General features: G+C 41.0%; 1 protein-coding gene across 1 annotated transcript; it reads right to left on the bottom strand.

Moving 5' to 3' along the window:
- Positions 1–428: 428 nt before the first annotated feature.
- On the bottom strand, positions 429–23,921 carry slc25a28 (solute carrier family 25 member 28). The gene is made up of 4 exons (XM_034184543.1): positions 23,426–23,921; positions 6,217–6,445; positions 5,361–5,417; positions 429–1,958 (listed from the first exon to the last, which is right to left on the bottom strand). The coding sequence occupies exons 1-4, from the start codon at positions 23,765–23,767 to the stop codon at positions 1,408–1,410; spliced, it is 1,179 nt and encodes a 392-aa protein (XP_034040434.1). The 5' UTR covers positions 23,768–23,921; the 3' UTR covers positions 429–1,407.
- Between the last annotated feature and the right edge of the window lie 1,362 nt (positions 23,922–25,283).

Below are 25,283 nucleotides of genomic sequence, written 5' to 3'. Positions count from 1 at the left end.
ATAAATAAAATTGATTTGATTTGACAAGCCAACTAGGATGAACTCCTCTTCATTTTTGGGTTACAAGTCGTACACCACTACCACTGCAGGGAATTACTGGGGGCGGCTTCTCTCAATAGAGGTTTGGACATCCATACAATTGGCCCGTCGTGTATTTTAACTTTTTTTGGTCTTGTGGGTCAAAGTTGACATCTGCACCTGTGCTCAAGTCTAAACAACTGTACCTGCCTCAAACTAAATACAAATACCAATGCACACAATTTTTTTTACATTTGCAGCTGTACAGATGTGACTTGAGGCAATCTCAGGCTCATATACCAGGAAAGTTAACACCTGAAAGCTTTTCACACCCAACTCTGTGGTTGATGCAAACACTCTCTTTGGCACTAATTGCACTATTTAGCAGAAACACAAAGACAAAGCTGGAATTCTAGCATTTATGAGCAGTGATTGGAAGCCCACTGCTCAGTATTTATTCAGCAAGTGCAATTCATAGTTTGAAACGATCAGACATCCAACAATAAGAACGGCAGCTTCCATTTGTGCACTTGACAACAGGGGCACAGACAAAATGCCTCAAATTCTTTGTTAGGCAATTTGTATATTATTTGCAATCAAGTGCATGTGTTGAACATCAGTAGTTCCCACGACGACCAATAAGGCTGATACTGAAATCAAAGTACTGGGCATGTACCGCCAAAAGGATGAACAAGGCATTAATGGTGAGTAATTGGAAAATTCAAGGGTACAGGACCATAAAGATAATAAAAATAATGTTTACTGGAAATAAAATGCCAGACAATGAATCAAATTAAAAATAAAACCTATCAGTTACAACAGTAAATGTTGCATTCCTCTCCAATTATATTTCTGGAAAAACAAAATCCTAACCTTAATTTGTAAGTGATGAACGTCAAAGAACTATTTAAATTACATTTCCCTTCTATAAATAGAAAGTCAAAGGAAAAAACAAAACAAAACAGGATACATGGCTTATTCATCTGTGAAATCAGTGGTGAATTCCATCTTTCACACAGGGGTCTGTAACTGGAGACAATTTTTTTTCTTTTGTAAACTCAAAAGCCTGGAAGAGTGCCAAATACAATAAAACCAACAAGACAGTTAAAGTAACAATACTGCCCTCTGTTGACTACCATTCCAAATGAATGTGTGTATTCAAATTTGTTTAAGAATAAAAACCTCAAACTGTGCCTTGGCTTGCAAGAGTGTTGGAAGAATTAAGCAAACCGAACACCATTAGAAGATGTCTTCCTTATGTTGTGTCTGAAAGGAAGAAGAAAGCTGAGGTGGTGACTGGTCAGATTCTGTGTGCGCATTAACTTTGTGTTCTTCTTAAAGAGGAACAGCATTAACCGAGGCCACTAGCCCACGCTAACCTGTCTACATCTATGTCTCCATGTGCTGTGGCCTCCTCTTGTTGTGCTGGTGCTTTGTGAGTGCGTACTTGAAGAACTCGTAGACTGACCAGCTGATGGCTGTGGAGGGCATCTGGTAGATGACCCTTGCCTGGACTCCCTTAAAGAAGCCCTGCAGGCCGCCCAGCCTGTAAACTGTCCGGAAGGCATGGGCAAGGCCTGAGATATGTCTGTGGGCTCCCTGGCCTTTGCTGGAGGACTGGGAGGAGAGCGTCTGGAACTCCTGGGTGTTGAGCAGGGTTTTGCAGACGTCCAGAGGTGTGGTGGCTGCAGCCGCGACAGCACCGGCCAAAGCTCCGGACAACATGTGTGACGAGGGATTGTAATGTCTCTGGGGGTTGAGCAGTTCCTGAAGGTGCTCGTAGGTCATGAAGTGGAGTGCCTGGAAGGGCACGTTCATGGTGAGCTGGGTGGTGTAGCTGCGGTAGAATGCTGCAGTGCCCTCTTTCTGCCACACAGCGCGTACACAGTCCATCACGCCGCGGTATGGGGAATTGTACATCTGCATGCGCTGCTTCACAACTTGGGAGGTGGTTGATGTGTTGACAGAGAATGTGTCCATGTTACATAAAAAAAAAGCATGAAGAAAAAAGAGAAGTTATTGATTCAGCAGACTCTGCATAAATACACATAAAAACATGTTAATAAATAGCTGGACTTGCTCAGACAGCTGCACACAATTCAACAGCTGCACAACAGTGTCCTTTCACTGACATGTTTGGGCACATGGAATAGACACAGCTGTGAATGCGGGTGCAGGATGACAAGGATAAAGGCCACCGAGTCCACATGACTGACCTGAACTGCCACCTGCAAGCAGCAGTATCTTTAAAATTACACGGTGGCAATTTGTCCAAAAATGTATATATCACAGTCTTTTTTAAGATTCTTACAGTTTCATAATATAACAAAGTATTTTAATTAATGTCTGGGGCTTTTATCCAGGCTTGTGCTTTCCTTATTCTTCTTCTGTCAGTGTCAGGGGGTACACAGTTAAACAATCAAGAACTCATACATACATATGAGGGGGAGATGATAGCAAAATGATCCATACTGTAATGCTTAATACTCAAGAACATAACAGATACAGTCTTTTGCAACCCATATCTGAAAGATAATCTTTTACTGTGTGTACTATGGTGGAAATTTTGCCAGGGTGCTATATATATATATATATATATATATATATCCATCCCGATCAATGTTTGACGTATGATGTTCTGTCAAAGCAGCTGTAATTCAGTATTCATACAGTTTATCTTGTGTAATACCACGCTCTTGTGGTCTACCATTTAATTGACCAGGCTATTTTTTTTTTACCCGACGTGTCTACATTCTGTTTGAAAAGATTAAGAAGTCAGATGGGAAAAATTAGAGGACGAACAGTTAAAATTTAGCATTTCGTCATGTAAAACATAAACAGGGCCAGCTTTACAACCCTTGTGGTTTTGTAACCGATATATATATAATCTCCAGACTCAATTTCTTCAAGCTCCATCAGCTCAATGTTTTATCGACGACAGTGACAGAACCGCACAATAGTAACTTATTATGCTACCTGGCTAGATTTTAATGCTAATACTTTGAACTTCACTTAAGTAACATAACATTTTTGATGCAAGATAGCATTTATAGCATTTTTGTTTATTTTTTAACAGTATTTATTAGGCACGGCACAACATTACTATTTAATTTCCAATGTGACACAGATGCTGAAACCTTTGTTATTTGCTAATACAGATGACGACTCCATTTTTCCTGCCTTAAAACAAGCAATCTGTTGTCTGTAATCTGGATGTACTTTGCTAATTTAGCCATCCAACAAACCATTAAGTCTACCTGTGAAACAAACATTTTACAAACCTAAAGGAGAAATAACCTATAGTATGAGTCAAACGTTCAACAGAAGACGTCATTGTAACTCCTGAATAGATCCTTGTCATTTGACTTGTGGTTTGTATGTCCCATTTGCTATTGTGCTCCATTTACCGTACAATTTTGGTTCCATATAGCGTGCAAACTTGGTTCCATATGATTTGTACCATTGCATGCTGCGACCGCTGTGCCGCACACTAGCAGAAATGGTGCTTAGCAGCTTACTGATGCTGCTCATTCTCCTAACAAAAGAAAAATCAAATTCAGTACGCTGTAAGCCATCTGGAGGCATTTGCAGTACTTGCTGGGACGTCGCTATCTGAAGTAGAATCACTGCCTGATGAAGAGCTCGACAAATTTCTGTTGCAAATTTTTGCTGGACTGAGAAAAGCAGACGGCAGTGTGTACATGAAGAAGCAGCTATGGACTACATTGACAGGATTGTTTTTGAACTATCTGACTGTTTTTGCAAGTGGACTGAGAACAATTTTGGATTGCATTGGACTACCATTTAAAATTCGTGTTGGACTGTTTGGAATCCTTTGACATCAAAGGACCAGCAACACACAACAAAATGGATGTTCCCTTTTCTCTTGTTTATATAATTAATAAAATATCAAATGAAAGGATCTATTTTAGCCATTACATAAAACAAATAGTTTTTTTTCCATTGTTATTGAATGGAACATTCCATCTTTCACGTCATGAAATATTCTTACCATTGCACTCAAACACTGATTATTTGTATATAATCAGATTTAGATTTAAGTTTCAATTTCCAATCCAGTAACTTGGTCAATAAGGGACCAGTACTGATTGAAAATATCAGATGTGTGTACCCCTAGCATTTCTACTGTTTGCTGCTTTGTCATTCTGCTGGTACACTCCTGTACAGGTTGTGAGATGAAGACAACGCTAATGTTAAGCAACTTATGAATGTTAGATTCTTATTTATCAGTGATACCATCCGTTTGCTGAGGTACACCAATAATGAAAAAATTAGGGACGGAAGGGACTAGTCATAATAATCGACTATGACTAGCTAACGTCCGACTACTCAACTATTTTTTATTAGTTGATTAGCTGTATTAAGTTCATTTAACCCGTAAAAGAACAGACCTGCTGGAGCTGCCACCACTCCCTTCACTCAGTGAAGAAAGTGTGTGAACCTTGAGGTGAATTAGTCAACTCAAACAGGTCGTCTATATGCCTAGTAAATGAATGGAAGTATTGTCTTCATGCTAATGCTGTTTTCTGTATTTGTGATTTTATGCTTATATTTGTTAAAATAAATGTCACGTTTGAGTTTCACCATGAAGATTTGAAATTGGCATAATTTTTTCACCAAATTTAGTCACTGACTAATGATTTTCATTAGTCTCAAATCCAGAAAAAAATTGCTTGGACTAGTGGATAATTGTAATGGATACTGTATTACTGGTTAATGTTACTTATTACAAACAATGTCTTGAATGAATTCAATGTAGCACCATGGTTCATTTGTGGACAGAAACGCTTTGCAAAAAAATACATTCTCCTCATTATGAAACCATGGTGAGCCACTAATTTACACAGTTCACAAGAAACTCTAATTGTTGTAGTACAATGTCATACTGTAAACATTATTAACAATGCAACGGTATGCACACAAACGGGTCCTTCTCACAGGACCACGCCCAGGTTCCATACCACTTCTAGCAACTAGCTGTTGTTCCATGTGTTATCTGGAAATTAACATAGTGATGGGTCTTGTGGTTAAGCTGTTGGGCTTGAGACCAGAGGATCCTCTGTTCAAATCCCAGCCTGACCGGAAAATCATTAAGGGCCCTTGGGCAAGGTCCTTAATCCCCTAGTTGCTCCCGGTGTGTAGTGAGCGCCTTGTGTGGCAGCACCCTGACATCGGGGTGAATGTGAGGCATTATTGTAAAGCGCTTTGAGCGTCTCTTGCAGATGGAAAAGCGCTATATAAATGCAGTCCGTTTACTTCTTTTGTCATTTCTACTGCACCTTCTTTGCCCATAATTCCCCAACATAATGTTTTAATCTTACCCTCAGCTGGGTTCATGGCTGCGTCATGAAGCAGTGTGGCTACACACCCAGCTGTTCCTGAAAACAGGCACAGTTCAGGAAATCACTACACAATGAGATATATGGAATAAATACACAAGCAGAAGAAGAGACTGCAAACCAAGATAATGAGAAGGACCAAAGCACTTCATCTGCAACACCAAAACCAGTTTGCAGTAATGTCAGAATCATTACAGCACAACTAATAAATACTGAACATTAAGCAAGTCAAGAGCGCAAATTAGAAATGGCTCCAGTTTGGCTAAACCTGAGCAAAGAGAGACACCTAGTGGAAAAAGCAGCCGATTATTTTTTTTAAAGAATTTTAACCCAGACTGGACCAACATAAGTGAGCAGATGAGATGGGAGAAAGAGGACTTACCCAGTCTACCACTAAACTGGAAAAGAAGAGGGGGAGAGAGAGAGAGTAGGGAGAACACTGAATGAGGAAAAGGCTGACATTTTAGAACAATGTCACCAAAGTTAACGCTTTGTGAAATCTCCTTTCTATTTTCTCAGTTTTCTGAATGTGGAGCCAAACAAGACTGCACATTTAAGCTCTGAAACTTTCACTTCCTTGGAGTGTTAAACTGTAGTTTACTGCCAATCCAATATGAAGGCCTGCAGGGTATTCAGAACTGGTTGACGCAGTTTTGGGCCTATATATGGATTAGACTGCGTCAGCATCAGCGCACATATCACTCATAAGGTGCATGGTTTTCAAAATTAGATGTGCTCAAATGGTGGAGTCACACACTGTTACATAGTGATATCTAAAGTCCTCAATTAAGTCACAGCATTTGAACAACATATTTAACTGGAATGCATTTCATGATACCATTAGCAAAATGACTGTTAGCGCCTGGTTGAACGACATCACTTAAAGTCTTTTTGAGTTTCTCATAGCAGGCAAAATACAGGGCATGGGCAGGACCCGCGCCAACAGCTGTTGCATTCAGCCCCCTCATTGGCCGCCAAACTCCCTCTGTGGCTACAATTCGGCGAAGAGCGTCCAGCACGTTCCTATAGCGGGCGGCAGGCTCAGGCTGGAGGCTCTGCATTCGTGTCTGGAAGAAAGGAAAAGGTGGGGGGTAATCAAGATAGAGTCGAATCCAAATATACCCTGTTTTTCTACTCATCATTGTCTGTAAAAACAAATTAGGACATCTGTACCAACTCCAATGTATTAGATAGACAGATATACAAAGAACCATGAGAATGTAAAACATGGTTGTCCATGTGTGAGCGCCCAGCGACAAGAGGGCAGTCCATACAGGTTATACTCCACTTCTTGCCCAGTGACTGCTGGGATAGCACAGCCCCCCCGGATGACCCACTCACCTTTAAATGAAGAAGTGGTTTAGAAAAATGGATATACAACCCCTGGCAAAAATTATGGAATCACCAGCCTCGGAGGATGTTCATTCAGTTGTTTAATTTTGTAGAAAAAAGCAGATCACAGACATGACACAAAACTAAAGTCCATTTCAAATGTCAACTTTCTGGCTTTAAGAACACTATAGAAATCCAGAAAAAATTGTGGCAGTCAGTAACGGTTATGTTTTAGACCAAGCAGAGAGAAAAATGGACTCACTCAATTCTGAGGAAAAAATTATGGAATCACCCTGTAAATTTTCATCCCCAAAACTAACACCTGCATCAAATCAGATCTGCTCGTTAGTCTGCATCTAAAAAGGAGTGATCACACCTTGGAGTGCTGTTGCACCAAGTGGACTGACATGAATCATGGCTCCAAAACAAGAGATGTCAATTGAAACAAAGGAGAGGCTTATCAAACTCTTAAAAGAGAGTAAATCATCACGCAATGTTGCAAAAGATGTTGGTTGTTCACAGTCAGCTGGTCTAAACCTCTGGACCAAATACAAACAACATGGGAAGGTTGTTAAAGGCAAACATACTGGTAGACCAAGGAAGACATCAAAGTGTCAAGACAGAAAACTTAAAGCAATATGTCTCAAAAATCGAAAATGCACGAATGGGAGGGAACTGGAGTCAACGTCTGTGACCGAACTGTAAGAAACCGCCTAAAGGAAATGGGATTTACATACAGAAAAGCTAAACAAAAGCCATCATTAACACCTAAACAGAAAAAAACCAAGGTTACAATGGGCTAAGGAAAAGCAATCGTGGACGTGGGATGACTGGATGAAAGTCATATTCAGTGATGAATCTCAAATCTGCATTGGGCAAGGTGATGATGCTGGAACTTTTGTTTGGTGCCGTTCCAATGGGATTTATAAAGATGACTGCCTGAAGAGAACATGTAAATTTCCACAGTCATTGATGATATGGGGCTGCATGTCAGGTAAGGCACTGGGGAGATGGCTGTCATTACATCATCAATAAATGCACAAGTTTACATTTATATTTGGACACTTTTTCTTATCCCATCAATTGAAGGATGTTTGGGGATGATGAAATCATTTTTCAAGATGATAATGCATCTTGCCATAGAGCAAAAACTGTTGAAAACATTCCTTGCAAAAAGACACATAGGGTCAATGTCATGGCCTGCCAATAGTCCGGATCTTAATCCAATGAAAATCTTTGGTGGAAGTTTGAAGAAAATGGTCATGACAAGGCTCCAACCTGCAAAGCTGATCTGGCAACCGCAATCATAGAAAGTTGGAGCCAGATTGATGAAGATTACTGTTTGTTACTCAGTAAGTCCATGCCTCAGAGACTGCAAGCTGTTATAAAAGCCAGAGGTGGTGTCAACAAAATACTAGTGATGTGTTGGAGCGTTCTTTTGTTTTTCATGATTTCCATAATTTTTTTCCTCAGAAGTGAGTGATTCCATATTTTTTTCCCTCTGCTGGTCTAAAAAGTAAACCTTACTGACTGCCACAATTCTTTTTTCCTGATTTCTTATAGTGTTTCTTAAAGCCAGAAAGTTGCCATTATTGAAATGACCTTTAGTTTGTGTCATGTCTGTGATCTGCCTTTTTTTCTACCAAATTAAACAAACTGAATGAACATCCTCGAGGCGGTGATTCCATAATTTTTGCAGGGGTTGTATATGTATACACACAGCATGCATGATGTATACATATACAAAAGCCTAGGCATGCACCCTCTCAAATACAGTGATTGAATATACAAATAAATGAATCCTATACCCACCAGTTCTTTAAGATTAAATCAAAAACAGTAACAATGCTATCATCTTATAATGTACTAAATAAAAGTATACATTAAATTTGGTGAACCTGGATGCACGTTATCATTAAAAAGCTACTTTACTGATCCAACACCCCATAGACGTGTCGTCACTTGCTGAATGGTTAGTGTATGATGGATTGATGGTGGATTAGGAGCAGGTGGGACTGTCTGTGACAGAGTTTCTGCACAGGGGTGTACAAAAATCACTGAAGCAAACAGTCCGTTTCTGAATGCCTCACTACAGTTATGTTCCAAAACCCATAACAGTCATACCACAACACAACCTAGAGTAAAGGACTTTGGATTCATGTAGCTAAAGCCGACTTCTTTGCTCTTGCCATTTTCAGCATACATCTGGAAAGTATTCACAGCTTTTCCACATTTTGTTATGTTACTAGTAATGCACCGATCCACGTTTTTCACTTCCAATCTAATCTCAATACCTGAATTTGGATATCTGCCGATATAAATACTATTCCGATACCAGAGCTCTGTTTGCTTTATATTATTATCAATGTTGATTTTACGAGGTCTGTGATAAAAAAGCGGTCCTTTTTATTTTTTCAAAAAATAAATGGATTTGATTCATATGTTTTTACGTCGACATGCTTGAAACCCTCGTGCGCATGCGTGAGTTTTGTACATGCCTGTCGGTGATGTCATTTGCCTGAGGGCAGGCTTTGAGTGAGGTGTGGACTCCCCCTCCCATCGGAATCTCTTTGTCTGAGACGCTGCTGGAGACAGCGCGCGTTGCTTTATCAAATTTTTTCAGGACCAGTGAGGGATATCTGTGTGGACACTATTCGAGAAATTCAGCTGGTTTTCGGTGTAAAGTTTAACGGCTGACGAGAGATTGTGGAGTTTCTTTCGCGTTAAGCACAGCCCACAAAGCGGATCGGCGCGGCGCGGTCGGAGGTGGCGTTCGTCTGGCTGTTCAAGCTGAAACATCCTAATTTAAAGCTCTGTTCACCCAGGACATCGTCAGAGAACAGAGAAGTTCAGAAGAAGCCAGCATCAGGAGTTTACCCGGACAGTCCACTGTTAAAGGAGATTTTGTAATGAAAGAACGTGCGGACGAATTTGCCGAGTCGGATCCGTGACGACGTGGCAAATCCGTCTGCACCGTACATGAAAAACACCTCCGTGTTGAAAACCATTTGTAAAATTCAGGCGGCTTTTGATGGCTTTCAACAAGTGAGTATCTGAGAAATTGTTTAACAGCTGGGCATGTTCCAACTTGTCCGTTAAGGTTTCCAACGGAGGGTGTTTTTCCTGTGGCGACCCCCCCGCGGTCGGGTCTGGCCCGACATGCGAATCTGCCCGCACGTTGTTTCATTACAAAATCTCCTTTAACAGTGGAATGTCTGGATAAACTCCTGATCCCAAATTCTTCTGAATGTTCTCTGTTATCTCACGATGTCTGGGTCCACAGAGCCTGAAATTAGAAGTTTTCAGCTTGAAACAGCGAGATGACGCCGCCTCGGAGCGCAGATCGCCGTCAGGTGCCGTGGGGCCATCCTTGCGGTGACAGTAAAACTCCAAAATCTCTCATCAGCCGTTAAAATTTTCACAGAAAACCATCTGAATTATCGAATGGTGTCCACTCAGTTGGTGCTTTACAGGTTTTGACTTTTTTTTTTATCAAAACAAAGCAGCAGTCTCTGAGCCATTCCTAAACAATGAAAAAAAACGACGAGAGGGTGGGCCACTCCTCACTCAAAGACTGCCCACAGGCGAATGACGTAACCGCCAGGCGTGAAAAAAACTCTCGCATCCCCACGAGGGTTCAAGCATGTCTGATGTAATCACACGTGATTCAAATCCATATAGTTTTTGAAAAAAATAATAAGGTCCGTTACTTTTCTCACAGACCTCGTATATGAGGATATTTTGTATCCCCAGTTACACAGCTTCATGTTTAAGTAGTATAGAGGAGGATTTTCTTAAAAACAAGAACTGAAAGTTAAGCTACAATTTGCCAGAAGGTACATCTGAGATGCAAGCCTAGATTTGATGTGAAAGCATAGATTTGATGGTGAAAGGAAATCCTCCTTTAGTAGCTCACTGTAGATGTTAATGTAAGTGGCTTACTCGCCAATGAGCTGACCAAGACGACCGTCCATCTTTGTCAGAATCAGCCACAATGTGCTTCCTTCTCAAATGCTCATGCATCACCACTGTACTGCCGTGGAAGGCAAAGTTCTGCCTTGCAGATTTTGCATTGCACATATTTTCTCTTTAAATTGGTTAAGATGTTCCAAAACGTTTGGACATGTGGTGATGAAAAGTTGGTCAGCAACAGTACCCCTCAATGCTCGTCTGCTAGCTGGGTGTAAACTGTGGACGGGATTTCCTGAACGGAGGCGTGTCTCATTACTCCGCGTCTCAGTGTCTCATTAAGACACAGTTCAGGAAATCCATTCCGCATTTTGCAGCCACCTAGCAGAGCAGCCAGCAGGACCTTTCAGCAGAAAACACACACACACACACACACACACACACACACACAACACACACACACACACACACACCCCACACACACACACACACACACACACCACACACACACACACACACACAGATGTGGCTCCCCTAATTTTGGGGCAAAAATGCATACTATTAAGTCTTTTAACAATGCCCCAAAAACAAATATTTGTGATTATTTATTTGCAGGCAAAGCGGTTTGAAAGCGAGTATGGTTAGAAAGCTTAAAGGACATGTCGGCACGTTATTTAATGTCCTGGTTAGCAACACATCACAAAGTATTCATGATTTTAAGTCTATCTGCGCACATGTGGTAATAAATAGTAGTGTTATTTTATTGCTAATTGTCCCTCTCGCACAGCGAGTCAGCAGATGCATTTCTAGTAAATGTCTTTTTTTAGGATTTTGTCACCATTTCTCAGCGTGTGACGTACATTTTAGGAAAAGCAGAAACATCCCAAAGGCCGAGAGACAGAGTGAAACGAACGCTGCTACGTCCCATAAAGAAGCTTCTTTGCTTTCATGATGACTCAGATTTACATAGGATGTACAGAGAGGAGACGAAACACGTCATGCCAAAACGATAAATTTTGTTTTAGAGAGTCTGGCGGATGTTGGATCCTAGCGTGTGCTGAATCTGCTTTCTGTGTTGCAGGACGCTATTTTACTGTGGCTGTGAAGGAGCATGTGTAACGTCTCCACGTCTGTGTTTTTACAGGCTACCTGAAGATGCAGATGTATTTCTTAGATTTTTCAGTTATATTGATGAAAACATTTATAAGCATGCACAAAGCTAAGCTTCCAGCAGAGCATTTTTAACAGGCTGTATTTATGACTAATGGACATGCAGGCGCACCAAGTCTTCCCACAGTGGAAAGCAGCTGCTGCTTTTACCGTGACTACATCACAATTAAACAGTTATCACTTAAAAATGAGTCATTGTAAAGCTGACAAACGTCGCCAGCGGCACCGTCCCTGGGTTCACAACATCCTCATGAGACCTTCCCAATTCGTGGAGTTTCATTATTTGCTGCAGGAGCTGCGTCTGGATGACGGCTGATTTCAGCGGTACTTCCACCTCTGGAGGACCCAGTTTGAGGACCTCCTGTCCCCTTCACACGCGCACATGTGAACAATAAAAAAAAAACAAAAAAAAAAAAAACTGGCTACTGCTGCAGTTCTTCGCTCTCCCCTCAAACTCTGTCATAATTGTGTTATAAACCAGTCACCATTTGTTTTATTATACATCTGTGTAGTTAATAAAATTATCTTCACAGACGATTCGTTCGCGTGCACATGAAAAAAAAATGGCTGCTGCTGCTCACTCTCCCCTCAAACTCTGGGAGAATAATGGCTCTTGGAGGCAGAATATTCAGCAAACAAGACTCATTTCTGAGCGTGGCACAAATTTCAAGAAGTTCAAAATTGAGCAAAAACAGTGTGGGGCAGTTTGTGTACAGGGTACTACTAGGACAAACAAGGATGTTAGAGGCATGTTACTGGTGAGGACGAGGCTGTTAGAAGCCCATTATCTCAGTACCTAGTGGCTACAAGGACAGGACAGGCTATTTTGGCTCCGCCCTCTTGCGCACTTTGTTGTGACAATCCCACCTGCTTTGTGCGCTGGACACTGTATATAATAATTTCGTAGTGGATTAATCATTTTCTGTCAGAGTTTAGCTGTTAAACACCTCTAACTGCTTCCAGAATCATAGAGGACAGTTTCAGCTGGAGCTTTTTTCCTTTCTCTCTCGTGTGCTTCATGAGGTGGAGAAGGTATTTGAGACAGTCTTAAAAAGGTAAATTATTTGTAATGTTTTACTGTAATGGCTTGGTAAAACAGCTGCATGTTCATTCCTTCTTATGAGCTGCTGTAAATGTATGTTTATGATAGATTTAACATCTCGTTATAATCGATCAGATGAGCTGCGCTGTGTGCACGAAAGCAATTACACACTCTGTGTTTTTTAATTGTTTGCGCAATGTTCATATACGAGGCTCATTTTATCAATAATCACTGAATTTCTGACAAATCCATACATATCATTATGTATGGCTTTATTATTCAGTGGGACCAAAGCTTAAATCTAAATTGTTATGATTTCTGTGCAACGTGCCCTTTAAAGCTGGTGTGCTGCTGCTCCAGGACAATGCACCTGTCCACACAGCACAAGTGGCAGTGGCAAAAGCAGCCAACTATCTGAAATCTTATGTGGTCATCTTTTTCGCAGTGATGAACAAGTTAACACCTTCTTCTAGGAAGGGATAACAAAGCCTGAGTATCAGTGGACGAAGTACATTAATTAGTTAAGTTTGTGGAGACAATGTTGAAAAGTAGTGCAACATTTTTTTCTCCTGTGACATTTTCTGGGTGAGGCTGAGAACGTTTTTAAAGTACCCTCGTGTGTGTCCTGTGTGTGTTTGAGTTTTTTTTTGGGGGGGGGGGGGGGGGGGGTTTTTGAACAAATGAAAACTTTGAGATAAAACTATTCAAGACATGCTTTGACCCTGTCACCAACTTTCTGTCAGGTCAGCTCACATTGTTTTGCTGCTGCACTTCCCTCCCCCACAACCAGATGCATTCTGATATTGTGCAACTAGTTAACTTCCTATTTGGCAGTTCAAAAAAGTTGAGAAACAATATATCACTGAGACATGGATACTTCGATTATTGCACTTCTTACTTTTGTTAATGTGTTAGCACATTAACGTTGTTTAAAACACACTTTCAGATTTGTGAAACCTTTCAGGGTTCTCAGCAGGATTTTTTTTTCCTCAGAGTAATGGGATGGAAAAATCACCTTAAGAAGCCGGGGGTTTGGGACTGATTAGGCTTCGACCCTGCTGAAGCTTCTGCTTTATGGACTTGTAAAAGGGCCTTCTTTGTTGTTTTTTTTAAACTTCAAAATGTAATCAAAAATTAACCTTAAAGTTAAAAAATATTTTAAGGATTTTCTATAGTAAACTGCTGTGTATAAATTAGAACGTCTGATGCTCCTGTGCAGTGACACACATTTCTACACTTTTCCATGTTTTTGCCTGATGCCTCGTTTCTTTTGCCTTTAAAGTAAAGCTGTAACAAAGATAAAAAAAAATAAAAAAAAAAACCCCATAGCTTTACTTAACAAAATCTGGGTCTCAAAATGTAGGCAACAGTGTTTCAGAGGGATATAAATGAAAAAAAAATTTTCTTTGGCCCCAGTCTGCCCTACAATACTCAGGCCTGCAGCGCAGCTGAGCTCATACTGGGGGAGCGCTGAGACTGTGACACACTGTTCACAACACATTCAAGTTCTCCCGACAGAATGGAGGACGTCTCATTTCGGGGAAAATAACAGTTTTGGCAGGTTGTAGTATGTTGTCTGTTTTACAATGTTTGGAAAGAGGTGTCCTTTGATTTTAAACGGCGATTCGCTTTGAAGTTATTAACTCCAGAACGATCCGTCTTTCCACCTTTACTCGGCAGAGAGCCGCACCTAATCCCACAACACGCACACACGGAACGGAGGATATTATCAGTATTATTATTATTTTAATGAGGGACAGTAGCTTTAGTTTACAAACCAGAGAAGCTATTAATGTTCTAGTCCACGGCAGAGAACCGTGTCGTAGGCTGCACTACAAAAAATGCATGTTAATGACAAACGAATAAAAACTGTCTGCGTGAAGCAGTGGACAACCCTTGCTCCTGCCCGCATCAACAGAAAAAGACACACGTTTAGCGACCTTAATCAGCAGAAAAGGTGAGTCACGACTGACATCTTTAAATGGCTTTGATATAGGTTGAAGAACATGGCTTCGTGTGGAAACAAATTTGTTGTCCACTTTGATACTTCCATATTCTTCGAGTTCCACAAGATGGTGAGTAAACATCTGACAGAACATCATCACATTTGTCCATCCACAGTCAGTGAGCCGCTAAACATACACACTGCTAGCACAAATGGCTGGTAGCTCTTTCAAGTCCCATGTGTATGTCACAGCTCTCGTTGAGATCGCCAACAGAGCCACCTGCCACTTTCGCTCTGACTCATCCACACACTTCTCCGAAATTGGATAAACTTGTACAGCTTTCTCCGCGAGACTCACCAGCTCCCAGCGTAGTTTTCTCACTGCAGGGAACAATCCTTGCAGGGAGAATTTTTTTAAGCTGTGGGACCGTCAAATTCCTACAATGTTTGCGCTCCTCGATGATGACACACTTGGAGATAATGCATGTGAGAGTAACAGTAAGCAAACACTAAAAATGATTACAAAATAAGGTGCATTTGCCAGGTGACACATCACCCCTCTGCATGCGCGAAACATTGTTGCCCCCTTATGACAAAATCAGTCCACAATCACTCATAATGTTGCCCGAAATGGTGCAGAATCAGTCAATAATGTGGCTATTGTTAACTTTGGATGATTTATTGTGAAAAGTATTGCAATTATTACACGCGAATCAGCCAATCAGAACAAAGGATTTCAGTCAGATGTATAATAAATTACTATTATTGTTACTGTAGCATTATTAGTGCGAAATATCATGATGGCAGGTGTGTCTTACTCTTTGCGGGTTACTTGATGGTGATTTCAATGCAGACCTTTTTTTATCAATCCGTTGACACACCAGAGCCTCTGTGACGTTATTTATCCCACTGTAAATACCAGTACAACTACAACTTGTGGATAGGCAATTTGCTGTGGAGAACTTCCTCAGCACACATGTTGGCTTAGTAGTAAGCACTGTTGCCTCACAGCAAGAACGTACTGGGGTTGCTTCCCGCCTGTGGCCTTTCTGTGTGGGTTTGCATGTTCGTGTTGGTTCCCTCCAGGTGCTCCAACGTCCTCCCATTTCCAAAGACATGCATGTTAGGTGGACTGGACACTTTAAACTGACTGCAGGTGTGAGTGTTTATATGTAGCCCTACGACAGAGTGACAGCTTGTCCAGGGTGCACCCATCCTCTCACACAATGACCGCTGAGACAGACTCCAACTCCCCCATGACCTATAATTGGGCAGCGCAGTCTTGTTTAAGGGTGGGCACTAAAGGGGTAAAAATATGATGCGTATGACGCCATTTCTCTACTTCCGGGGACAGAAACACTGCACTGAGTTTTTGGGCAAATTACATGCAAACAAAGTGAAAATGCAAAGAAAAACTGATGATGCGATGGAAAGTGGACATGTGTTGCGGTTTGTTTCTGACCCGTAGCTCAAAGGTGTTGAGGCGGTTGTGCAGGCGAGAGAACACAGCTAGTCTGGTTAGCTGTGTATGCTAACACTTACCAACACGACCGTTCCCACTTTTCTCGTCTTCCCTTCTCCACTGGGAACTGAAAAAAACTGCACTTTTCGCGACTGCTTCGGTGATTGCAGCTGAAAACAAAATAGTACACCATTTTCCAGTTAGAACTGACGCCGTTTGTGGGAAGAGGGCGGGATATGAGAGTGTCAGCATAAACTATTCAGAGGATGGGGGCTTCAGTGGAAACCATTTTTAAACCGGCACATCGTAAACTGGCAAGTCCGCTAGTTGACAGCGAGTACCGAGCCGGGCTGAATGGTTTCTGCTGAAACTCCCACACTCTGCCCGGGGATTCTGTCACTTTCATGCTGGCCGTCCCCATATGTGGTCAAATCCCTCGATATCATGCATGGGTTCAAACAAGACTGCTCTGCCCTTTTGGAATAAGCAGGTATTGAACATCCTTAACCTTAGAACTGGTGCAAGTTCACTTTGACCAGTTCCACTTGGACCCCCACCAACCATTTCCAGAGCTTTCTTGAGTAGCTCAAAACAATTTTCGGCAAGAAATGCTAGTGTACTTTGATGTTCAAGATAAAAACTGTAAATGTTGTTCTCACATTTATGTCTGCTGTGTCCAGAGTATAAATGTCCTAAGCCTATTGTCACTGCAATACATAATCTAAATCATTTTACCGCCAAGCCCAATGTTTAACACCCTCAAAGCCCCACAATACTACAGCTGTGTCTGAAGAAACTCGCCCGGTATAAGCTAAATTTAGGTTGGGAATTGATGCATTAGACTTATTTGATGCACAGTATAATCACAGAAAACCGTATCTGGACTCTTGCTTGTGTTTTTTCCCCACACAATGTGTGGGTGCGAAGGCCTGTTCCACCATTATAGAACAGATGGAATGTGATTGCATCATCTCAGTGCTTTATGTTGATACAAAGGTGAATACCAGTTTAAAACACCTGGTGAACAGTTGTTTATATTCTTTAGACAAGATTGTTTTTTAGGGCCACCACAGCAGATCAATTACAGATCCTCATTGGTATGTGGACAGGGTTGGTAGCCAAGTGGTTAAGTGTGCTTGTTTCCACTGTGGAAGGTTCCCAGTTCAAGGTCACCCTGTCCATTCTCCATTAAGGCTCTCCCTAAGCAATGGAAATGTGGCGCAGCACCAGGCTGTTACATTCTCAGAGCCATCATGCTGATTTTCAAGTTTAGGGTGTTCACGCTCTGTTTTCTCAGATAATTACCTCTGCCAACGAAGATGGAGGAGATTATGTTTTCGCCCCCATTTGTTTGCTTGTCAATTCATTTGTAAACAGCCTGGAGCCCACATTTTTTCATATGTTATGAAGTTTTTACTGAAGATTCATGTCCCGATAGACAAGAACCAATACATTTTTTAATCTACTTGCACTGGTGCTAGTAACAAAAAAATTACTTGCACCAAAAAAAAAGTTACTTGCACAGCTAAAAGTCAGTCTTATATCAACCTTAAAAGTCCTCCTCTGATGTGTCAGACTCTTCCTCTCTGGGGAGAGTAGCAGCAGCAGCGAGTTTTTTTTTTTTTTCGTGCGCGTGAACAAACCATCTGTGAGGATTATTTTATTTATTAACTACATAGATGTATAATAAAACAAATGGTGACTGGTTTATAACACAATTATATGACAGAGTTTGAGGGGAGAGAGAGCGAGGAACCGCAGCGGCAGCCAGTTTTTTTTTTTCACATGCACGTGAGCTAATTGTCCGTGAAGATAATTTTATTAACTACACAGATGTATAATAAAACAAATGGTGACTGGTTTAGAACACAATTATATGACAGAGTTTGAGGGGAGAGAAAGCGAGGAACCACAGCGGCAGCCAGTATTTTTTCTTTTCTTTGTTTACATGTGCACGCGCGAACGGGACAGGAGGTCTTCAAACTGGAGCTCCTGCAGCTCAAGTTATTTGCTGCAGCTCCTGCAGCAAATAATAAAACTCCCCGAATTGGGAACATCTCATGAGGATGTTGTGAACCCAGGACGACACCGATGGTGATGTTTGTCAGCTTTCCACAACAAATACAGCACAGCAACTCGCTCCAAGTGTGAGAGTCATAAACGCAGGGAAGACGAAGACAACACACTGGAAATTGTTTTTTTCCTTATTTATTCTATTATTGGTTCATTCTACTGGTGCTTATAGTTGATAAAACTTGGATAAAGTTACTTGCACCAGTGCTAGTGCAGTATAAAATTACGTGCACCGCTCGAATAATACGTGCACAAACTAGCACATGCACGTACTAATTCGACCCCTGAGAACTGATTCAATTTTCAAGGTCATAGGTCAAAGTCAGGAAAATGCCTAGCTTAATATTGAACGAGTTTTTAAAAAACTCATAAGTATCAAAATAGATCAAATTTCTTTCATATTTAAAAGTGTTATGTAGGATGGTATCCTTTATCGACTGACAAAGTTTGATTCAGATCTGCTCCAGATTACAGATTTTGTGGCCATTAAATTTAATATTGAAAACCCCATTTTATGTATATTTTACTTTTAATATAGAGTTTGACATTATATCTTAATCAAACATGCCCCAATCACACTCATATTTGAACGTGAGGTACAGACTGGCAGTCACTATCGCCTGACAAAGCTTGATCTAGATCTGATCCGGATTGTGGATTTTGTGGACATCTGAAACACACATAGCCCCTAATCTTCCTAAACAGTCCCCCAGCCATGTACTAATCAGGACCTACTCTGGTTCACTTGCAAGCTCTGATGGGATCAGGTGTACACAAAGCAGATAAATAGCATCAGCTCATCATGTTCAGATGGTAAGCATCAACAATCCATTACTTTATGTTTTCATATTTTGATTTACAATGGCGGGGTTTTTTTTCAAGTGAAGAGCATAAGTTAAAAACTGTTTGTCTCAAGAGCCTTCTTTTTATGACTTGACGTTGTAAATGCATAAAGACTAAAGAGCGAAGACATTGTACCAAAAATAAGCATCCTGTCAGGTCCATTAGCATTTGGACAATGGCAATTTTAAGACTTTTTCTTCTGTACACCACCACAATGGACTTACAAAGAAAAAAAACACGGTTGTACAGAATACACTGTTCCTAGGGCTGGGTGATATGGAAAAAAATGTTATGTCTTGGACTTTATTTACATCAATTACAAAGAAATACAAACACCATGACACTCTATGGTAAATCTGCGTGGAGTAGACAATTACCAACAACTGAGTGAGTGTGCAAGAAGGAGAAGAGTGAGGAAAGCCTCCAAGACACCCAGAAAACCCAGAAGAAACTATAAGCTTATGTGGCTATGATTGGAGAAATTGTGCAGAGATGAACCTTCTGATAATTTGTAGCTAAACTTTCAGGTCTTATTTTGAAGAAAATTCTCCTCTATACCACTTCATCATGAAGCTGGATAACTGGTGATACAAAATGCAAAACAGGTGGAATTAGTTCTATTGACGTTGTATTAACCATGGCTTGTGGCTTTAATTGCTAAAAGTTATTTCGGAATAATTATTTTATTGTCCAGCCCTAACTGTTGATAGTAAACAAATATGAACAAAAGTGCAACTAAAACTAACTGTGCCCAAAAAACAACCACCTGGTGATGGAGATTGGGACAGAAAGTGAGGAATTCCTCCACGGCCAAGCGCGAGAGATAGGAAATGACGCACAAGTTCTGAATCACTAACATCCAGAACACAAGTATCATTGACCCAAACATAATGGAAGACCCATGTCAATGTGCTCGAGACAACCATTTCCCTAAGCATAGAGACAGTGGTCCTTCAGATGGAAAAGCAGGAATACGCCCAAGGATAGCAACCCCATCAGGCTTGTGGATGTGCAATCACTCACTGGCAGACCTGCTGGAGGGATGGTTGCTAGTGGCAGATCAGAGTTGGCCCATTGCTTATGGCAACATAGCAACGGTACAGCCTAAAATACCTCCTTGGTGAGTATGTGTATATTTTGGAGCTAAACATGAGGAACCCAAGTAGAGACTGCCTGGGCTCAGCCCAAACAGGTGTGGCCCCATTGACTGGTATCCTTTTCTACAGAAACAATGTTATAAAGAAATAACTGTAAAATAAGATGAAGCTATGAATCAGTTAAACAATAAAATTCTTTTGTTCAAGTTTTTCCATTGTGGTGTGCCCAATAATGGCACACTTCCAGATTAGAGTTCAAAGTGCAAATGGTCTATTGGTCTTGTCCATGTTTGGAGCTACACAGACAGAAAAACAGGCAGGTGGAACAGACAGGGATACACAGGGGCGTGCGAAAAGCTTTTCATCCTGACACAAACAGGTGCTATACTTGTTAATAATCACTTCATCCTGCCCGTGACATACAATGGCCGTTCCTACACAGGACCAACTATATGACCTTGAATAAAACAGACCACAAGACAAACTTGGTCCATGCCACGACTTCCACTTGAATGAAAGATCAATGCAAACCATGAGTTATAGGCTTGTGTGAGTGCAACAGGCTTATTTCATTTAATAAAAATAAGAACTGTATTAATCCAGAAGGAAACTGTTTTGCCAGAGCGCCAAAACAGTAAACATGTTTATGCAAAATGACTGAAGACACAATGTTGACAGTATTGCACATAGCTCTGAGTAACTGAAAAACTCCTGCCGAAGGGGGGAAGGGTTATACAGTCTGATTACCACAGGTAGGAAGGACCTCCTGTGGCGTCTGCAGAGCACCTCAGTCTTTGGCTTACGTGCTCTGACAGGACGTCAGTGGCATACAGGGGGTGGGAGGTGGTGTCACGGATGTTGAGCCATTTTCTCAACATCCTCCTCTCCGACACCTCCACATTTAGCCCTGCACCTTACTGGTTTGGCCAAAATAAATGAAAAGTCTATTTTATGAAAATGCTGATGAGCAACTTGACACACCAACTGCCAATCTGAGTTGTTGGTTGGTATATATATATATATATATAAAATGATAAAGGTTCATGTTTAAACTGTAAAATGTCACAAGAGTTTGATAAGCAAATGTTTGGAATTACTGCCATTTTTACATGTACATATTGGCAGATATAGCAGTATGACAGATTTCTTATTGCTTAATATATCCATATCGTATTCCCCCATCACCCAAATTATCCATATCAGTTGGACTCTATTTCAAAGCTTTTAGAAAGCTGTTACTAAAAGACAATGAATAATTTACCTCTGAAAAGTATCATTCACATTCCCACCCACACTCTATAGTGGAGCAGATAACTGTAACAATTGTACATTTCTGGAAAGAAGCACCAAAGTTGGCACAAATACTCCTTAGACATTACTCTTTTGAAAAAACTGAGTAACCACTTGAATTTTCAGTAGGTGGCCAGGTAGGGGTCAATTGAAAAATTACACAGGGGTCAAAATTTAAAAATGCTCCAATCATATTGAAAGCTATACCACATTATTTGTCTGATCACAACGATACCAAAAAGGTATAGTTTGGACTATCTATGACAATGTTATGGAGTTATGGGGTAAAAACAACAAGAATGGTGACAAAGGTCAATTTCAGTTTGTACAGGGGTTAGAAGTTAAAGTTGCTCCAATTTTGATAAAAAGTGGTGCAAATTATTGGTTGAACTAATATGATTAATAAATGAAATAGTTTTGACTGTGTTGAATGTTTGGTCTGCAAGGTAAAGGTAGAGCAATGTCGATGTCCATTGGATTCTATGACATGTGACATATGTTACCGTGTAACATGATAACTAAGCATGCCACATAGTGCAAACTATTCCTTTTTAAAACCCTATTAACTCAACCAATAATTTGCATCACATTTTACAATATTTAGAGCAACTTTAACATCTGACCCCTGTACAAACTAATGCTGACCTTTCTTGTTGTTTTTACCCCATAACTCCATAACATTCAGTCATAGATAGTCCAAACTATACCTTTTTGGTATCGTTGTGATCAGACAAATAATGTGGTATAGCTTTCAATATGATTGAAACATTTTTAAATTTTGACCCCTGTGTAATTCTTCAATTGACCCCTACCTGGCCACCTACTGAAAATTCAAGTGGCTACTCAGTTTTTTCAAAAGAGTAATGTCTAAGGAGTATTTGTGCCAACTTTGGTGCTTCTTTCCAGATTTGAAGGATTCCTCTGTAAATATTCTGTTATCTGCTGCACTACTATGTTCATAAAGTTGAATTCTGGTTTTTGCTTGTTCTTTTGGGTATTTCATCCCATATTTGGCTATGTAATGTGTATCACGTTTCTCTCCAATAATACTATCTAAACTTGTTAATTCAAAGCCAGGCACTGCTTCAACGGGCACTGTTGAACAACTGTTCAACAGGCACTGCTTCAACACATTTAGTTTGAATAAACCTTTATGAAGCTTGAATCCACGATGAAGAATCGTCACCAGCGGTTCTGGTTACTGGAGAATTCAGTTGTTTTCTTGGGATCTATGACATCTCCAGGATAATAAACTAATAAAGATGCTTTGACTGATGTGCTGTATCAAAGTTCAGCAGATTTTTGATCAGTTGACCCCTTGGAGCTTTTGCACAAGATGATAGTCTGTTGTTAAAGTACTGCTGCACACAATCTGACTTGGATGGACTAACTCACCCACTCATCCTCAGTTTTGCTGTGGAAACTCGACACAATTATCAAAGCATGTGATACATACAACGTTTCTTGTAGTAAATTTCAAACTATAATTCAGAGCGGCAAATCACAACCGCTGGGATGGAGAACACCAACAGGTTTCTCGTATTACCCATTTCTGTGCGAATAATCGCTGACACGCCAGTATGTTCATCACACATTACATAACAGATCATGATAGCAGAATGGCTCGTGTTGTTGTTTAGTTCGTACTGACAATATGTTTAACCAAGCGAAAGTTTAAACCAACTAGCAAGTGCAAGTTGGTCACCGATTTCTTAGTCGCCTTATCATGCTAACGAGCTAGCTAGCTGACCTTGCCTCCGTGCATAGCAAGCAAGCTAATAAGCTACGCTAACAAACATGTTGACTACAAGAGTTACCCCAGAGTACAAAATGGCAAATATCTGTAGCACAGAGGACAAATATGAAGTTCTGGGTCGGCGCTACCTTGACACAGTCGATGGGGAACATGAGGCAGTGCTCCATGATTCCAGCCACAGCTCCAGCCAACATGTGGGTGCTAGTAGAAGCTCCCTGTGGTAAACACTCATACTCCACTTCACAGTCCTCCGTTTGCTCCTGTGCAGTACGGCTAAAATCAATAGTCTGCAATTCCGTATCGCTTAAACACGGGGGTGTCAGACTTTCCACAATACTTTCCGAAACTCCCCAAAATCTTCCCCCAATCCATCGAACTTCTGCCCCGGCAGAGGCACCAGCAACTCCGGAATCATTGCCTGTGGTCTCCGCTGTCATCCGACGTTTCCTCACAAATCCATCAGCTTCCATAAGAAACCGGACTATAAATTCAGTTTTTGGGCACGCTGGCGCCGCGTTGTGCGTGTGATTTCAGTCTAAAAGTTTTACATTCCCTTGGGGCGGGGGGGGGAGAGAGTGTACTCCCAGCTCCGCGCCTCTGTGTTTCACAGCCAGAGCCGAGCACCACAGGCCGAGGCGGACAACCACACCGAGCCAGCCCACAGGCCGCAGTGACGAAACGCACTCTGATTGGCTACGATAACCAAGTCCCACTCCTGCTATTGGACAAGACGCATATCAATCTCGAATGAATTTCAGTCGTGACGTAAAACGTTACAAAAGCGATGAAATGTTTACAAGTAATTCTTCCTTCCTCACATTTTATTTGGAACTATCAGGGCATTTGTTAGGAAGATGTAAATATTTTATGTCAAATGTACTAATGCCCTCCTGGCTGAAAAACAAAAAGTACATTAGAATATTCCAAAGAGTCGTTTGTTTTCTGATGTTTTTGGAATAAGGCCAGTCAAGGTTTATCAGGAAAATAAAATTTACTTCATTAAAAGTTGAGTTAAATAAAATTAAATATGTCTCTATTTAGAGTGCTTCATAATTATCTGTATAAAATACATATTTTTAATGTTTAACATTTACAAAGTGGCTGGAGGTATGGGAAATGCAGAGGCACCACTTGCCAACAGGCAAGGCTGGCAAATGCTTGGGACCCCAGGCCAGTTGGGGCTCCAGAGAACTGTCAGACGTAAAGATCCAGCCACAGTCGCCCATTGGTTAAACTCCTGTTACATGGGGATGGAGTCTGTTCTGCGTGCCTTGTGTGAGCATGAAATGGCAACAAACACCTTAGGACTCCGTAGAAATGCACAACGCACACAAGGACCTTACAAGGCACTCTCCATAGTTGCGAACTACACTCCATGATCTCCATGGTCACCGTGAAGAATGAAGTCTCCAAGTCAGGAAGATGCTCAAATACGGTACAGACTGTGTACTGTGATTTTTATGAATAATGTTCATTTTACAAAGCCCTTTTATAAAGTGCAAAATGAGTTCCTTGTCATGATAAAGTACCATTATGAAGCTGCAAAATTAGAAACACAAGTGCACACACGCACAAGATAAATCCAAACTGAAGAGTGTGGGAAAATTAATCATTCAATATTTAGCTTGTTTTGTCCAACATTTCTCTCTCTGCCTCTATCTCTCCCTCCTAGTGCGCATGAACAGTGAAGAAATATGACGTCATGCATTTAGACCGCAGCAAACTGCTCCAATCCAGCATACAAGGTTTATTAGAAAAGTATCAGACCTTATTATTTTTTTCAAAAACCATATGGATTTGAATCACGTGTGATTACATCAGAGATGCTTGAACCCTCGTGGGCATGCAAGAGTTTTTTCACGCCTGTCGGTTACGTCATTCGCCAGTGGGCAGTCTTTGAATGAGGAGTCGCCCACCCTCTCGTCGATTTTTTTCATTGTTTATGAATGGCTCAGAGACTGCTGCTTTGTTTGATCAAAATTTTTT

The sequence above is a fragment of the Thalassophryne amazonica genome, chromosome 13, assembly GCF_902500255.1.
Source record: "Thalassophryne amazonica chromosome 13, fThaAma1.1, whole genome shotgun sequence".
Taxonomy (NCBI): domain Eukaryota; kingdom Metazoa; phylum Chordata; class Actinopteri; order Batrachoidiformes; family Batrachoididae; genus Thalassophryne; species Thalassophryne amazonica.
The sequence above is the reverse complement of the archived record's forward strand: the minus strand, read 5'-3'. Positions and strand labels throughout refer to the sequence as shown.

Excerpts from the sequence above, each read along its gene's own strand:
- slc25a28 (XM_034184543.1), bottom strand. The coding sequence starts at position 23,767 with ATGGAAGCTGATGGATTTGTGAGGAAACGTCGGATGACAGCGGAGACC. Across the intron at positions 6,446-23,425 it reads TCCCCATCGACTGTGTCAAG|ACACGAATGCAGAGCCTCCA; the intron begins GTAGCGCCGACC and ends CCTTTCTTCCAG. Across the intron at positions 1,959-5,360 it reads AGCCATGAACCCAGCTGAGG|TTGTGAAGCAGCGCATGCAG; the intron begins GTAAGATTAAAA and ends CCACCTCCCAAG.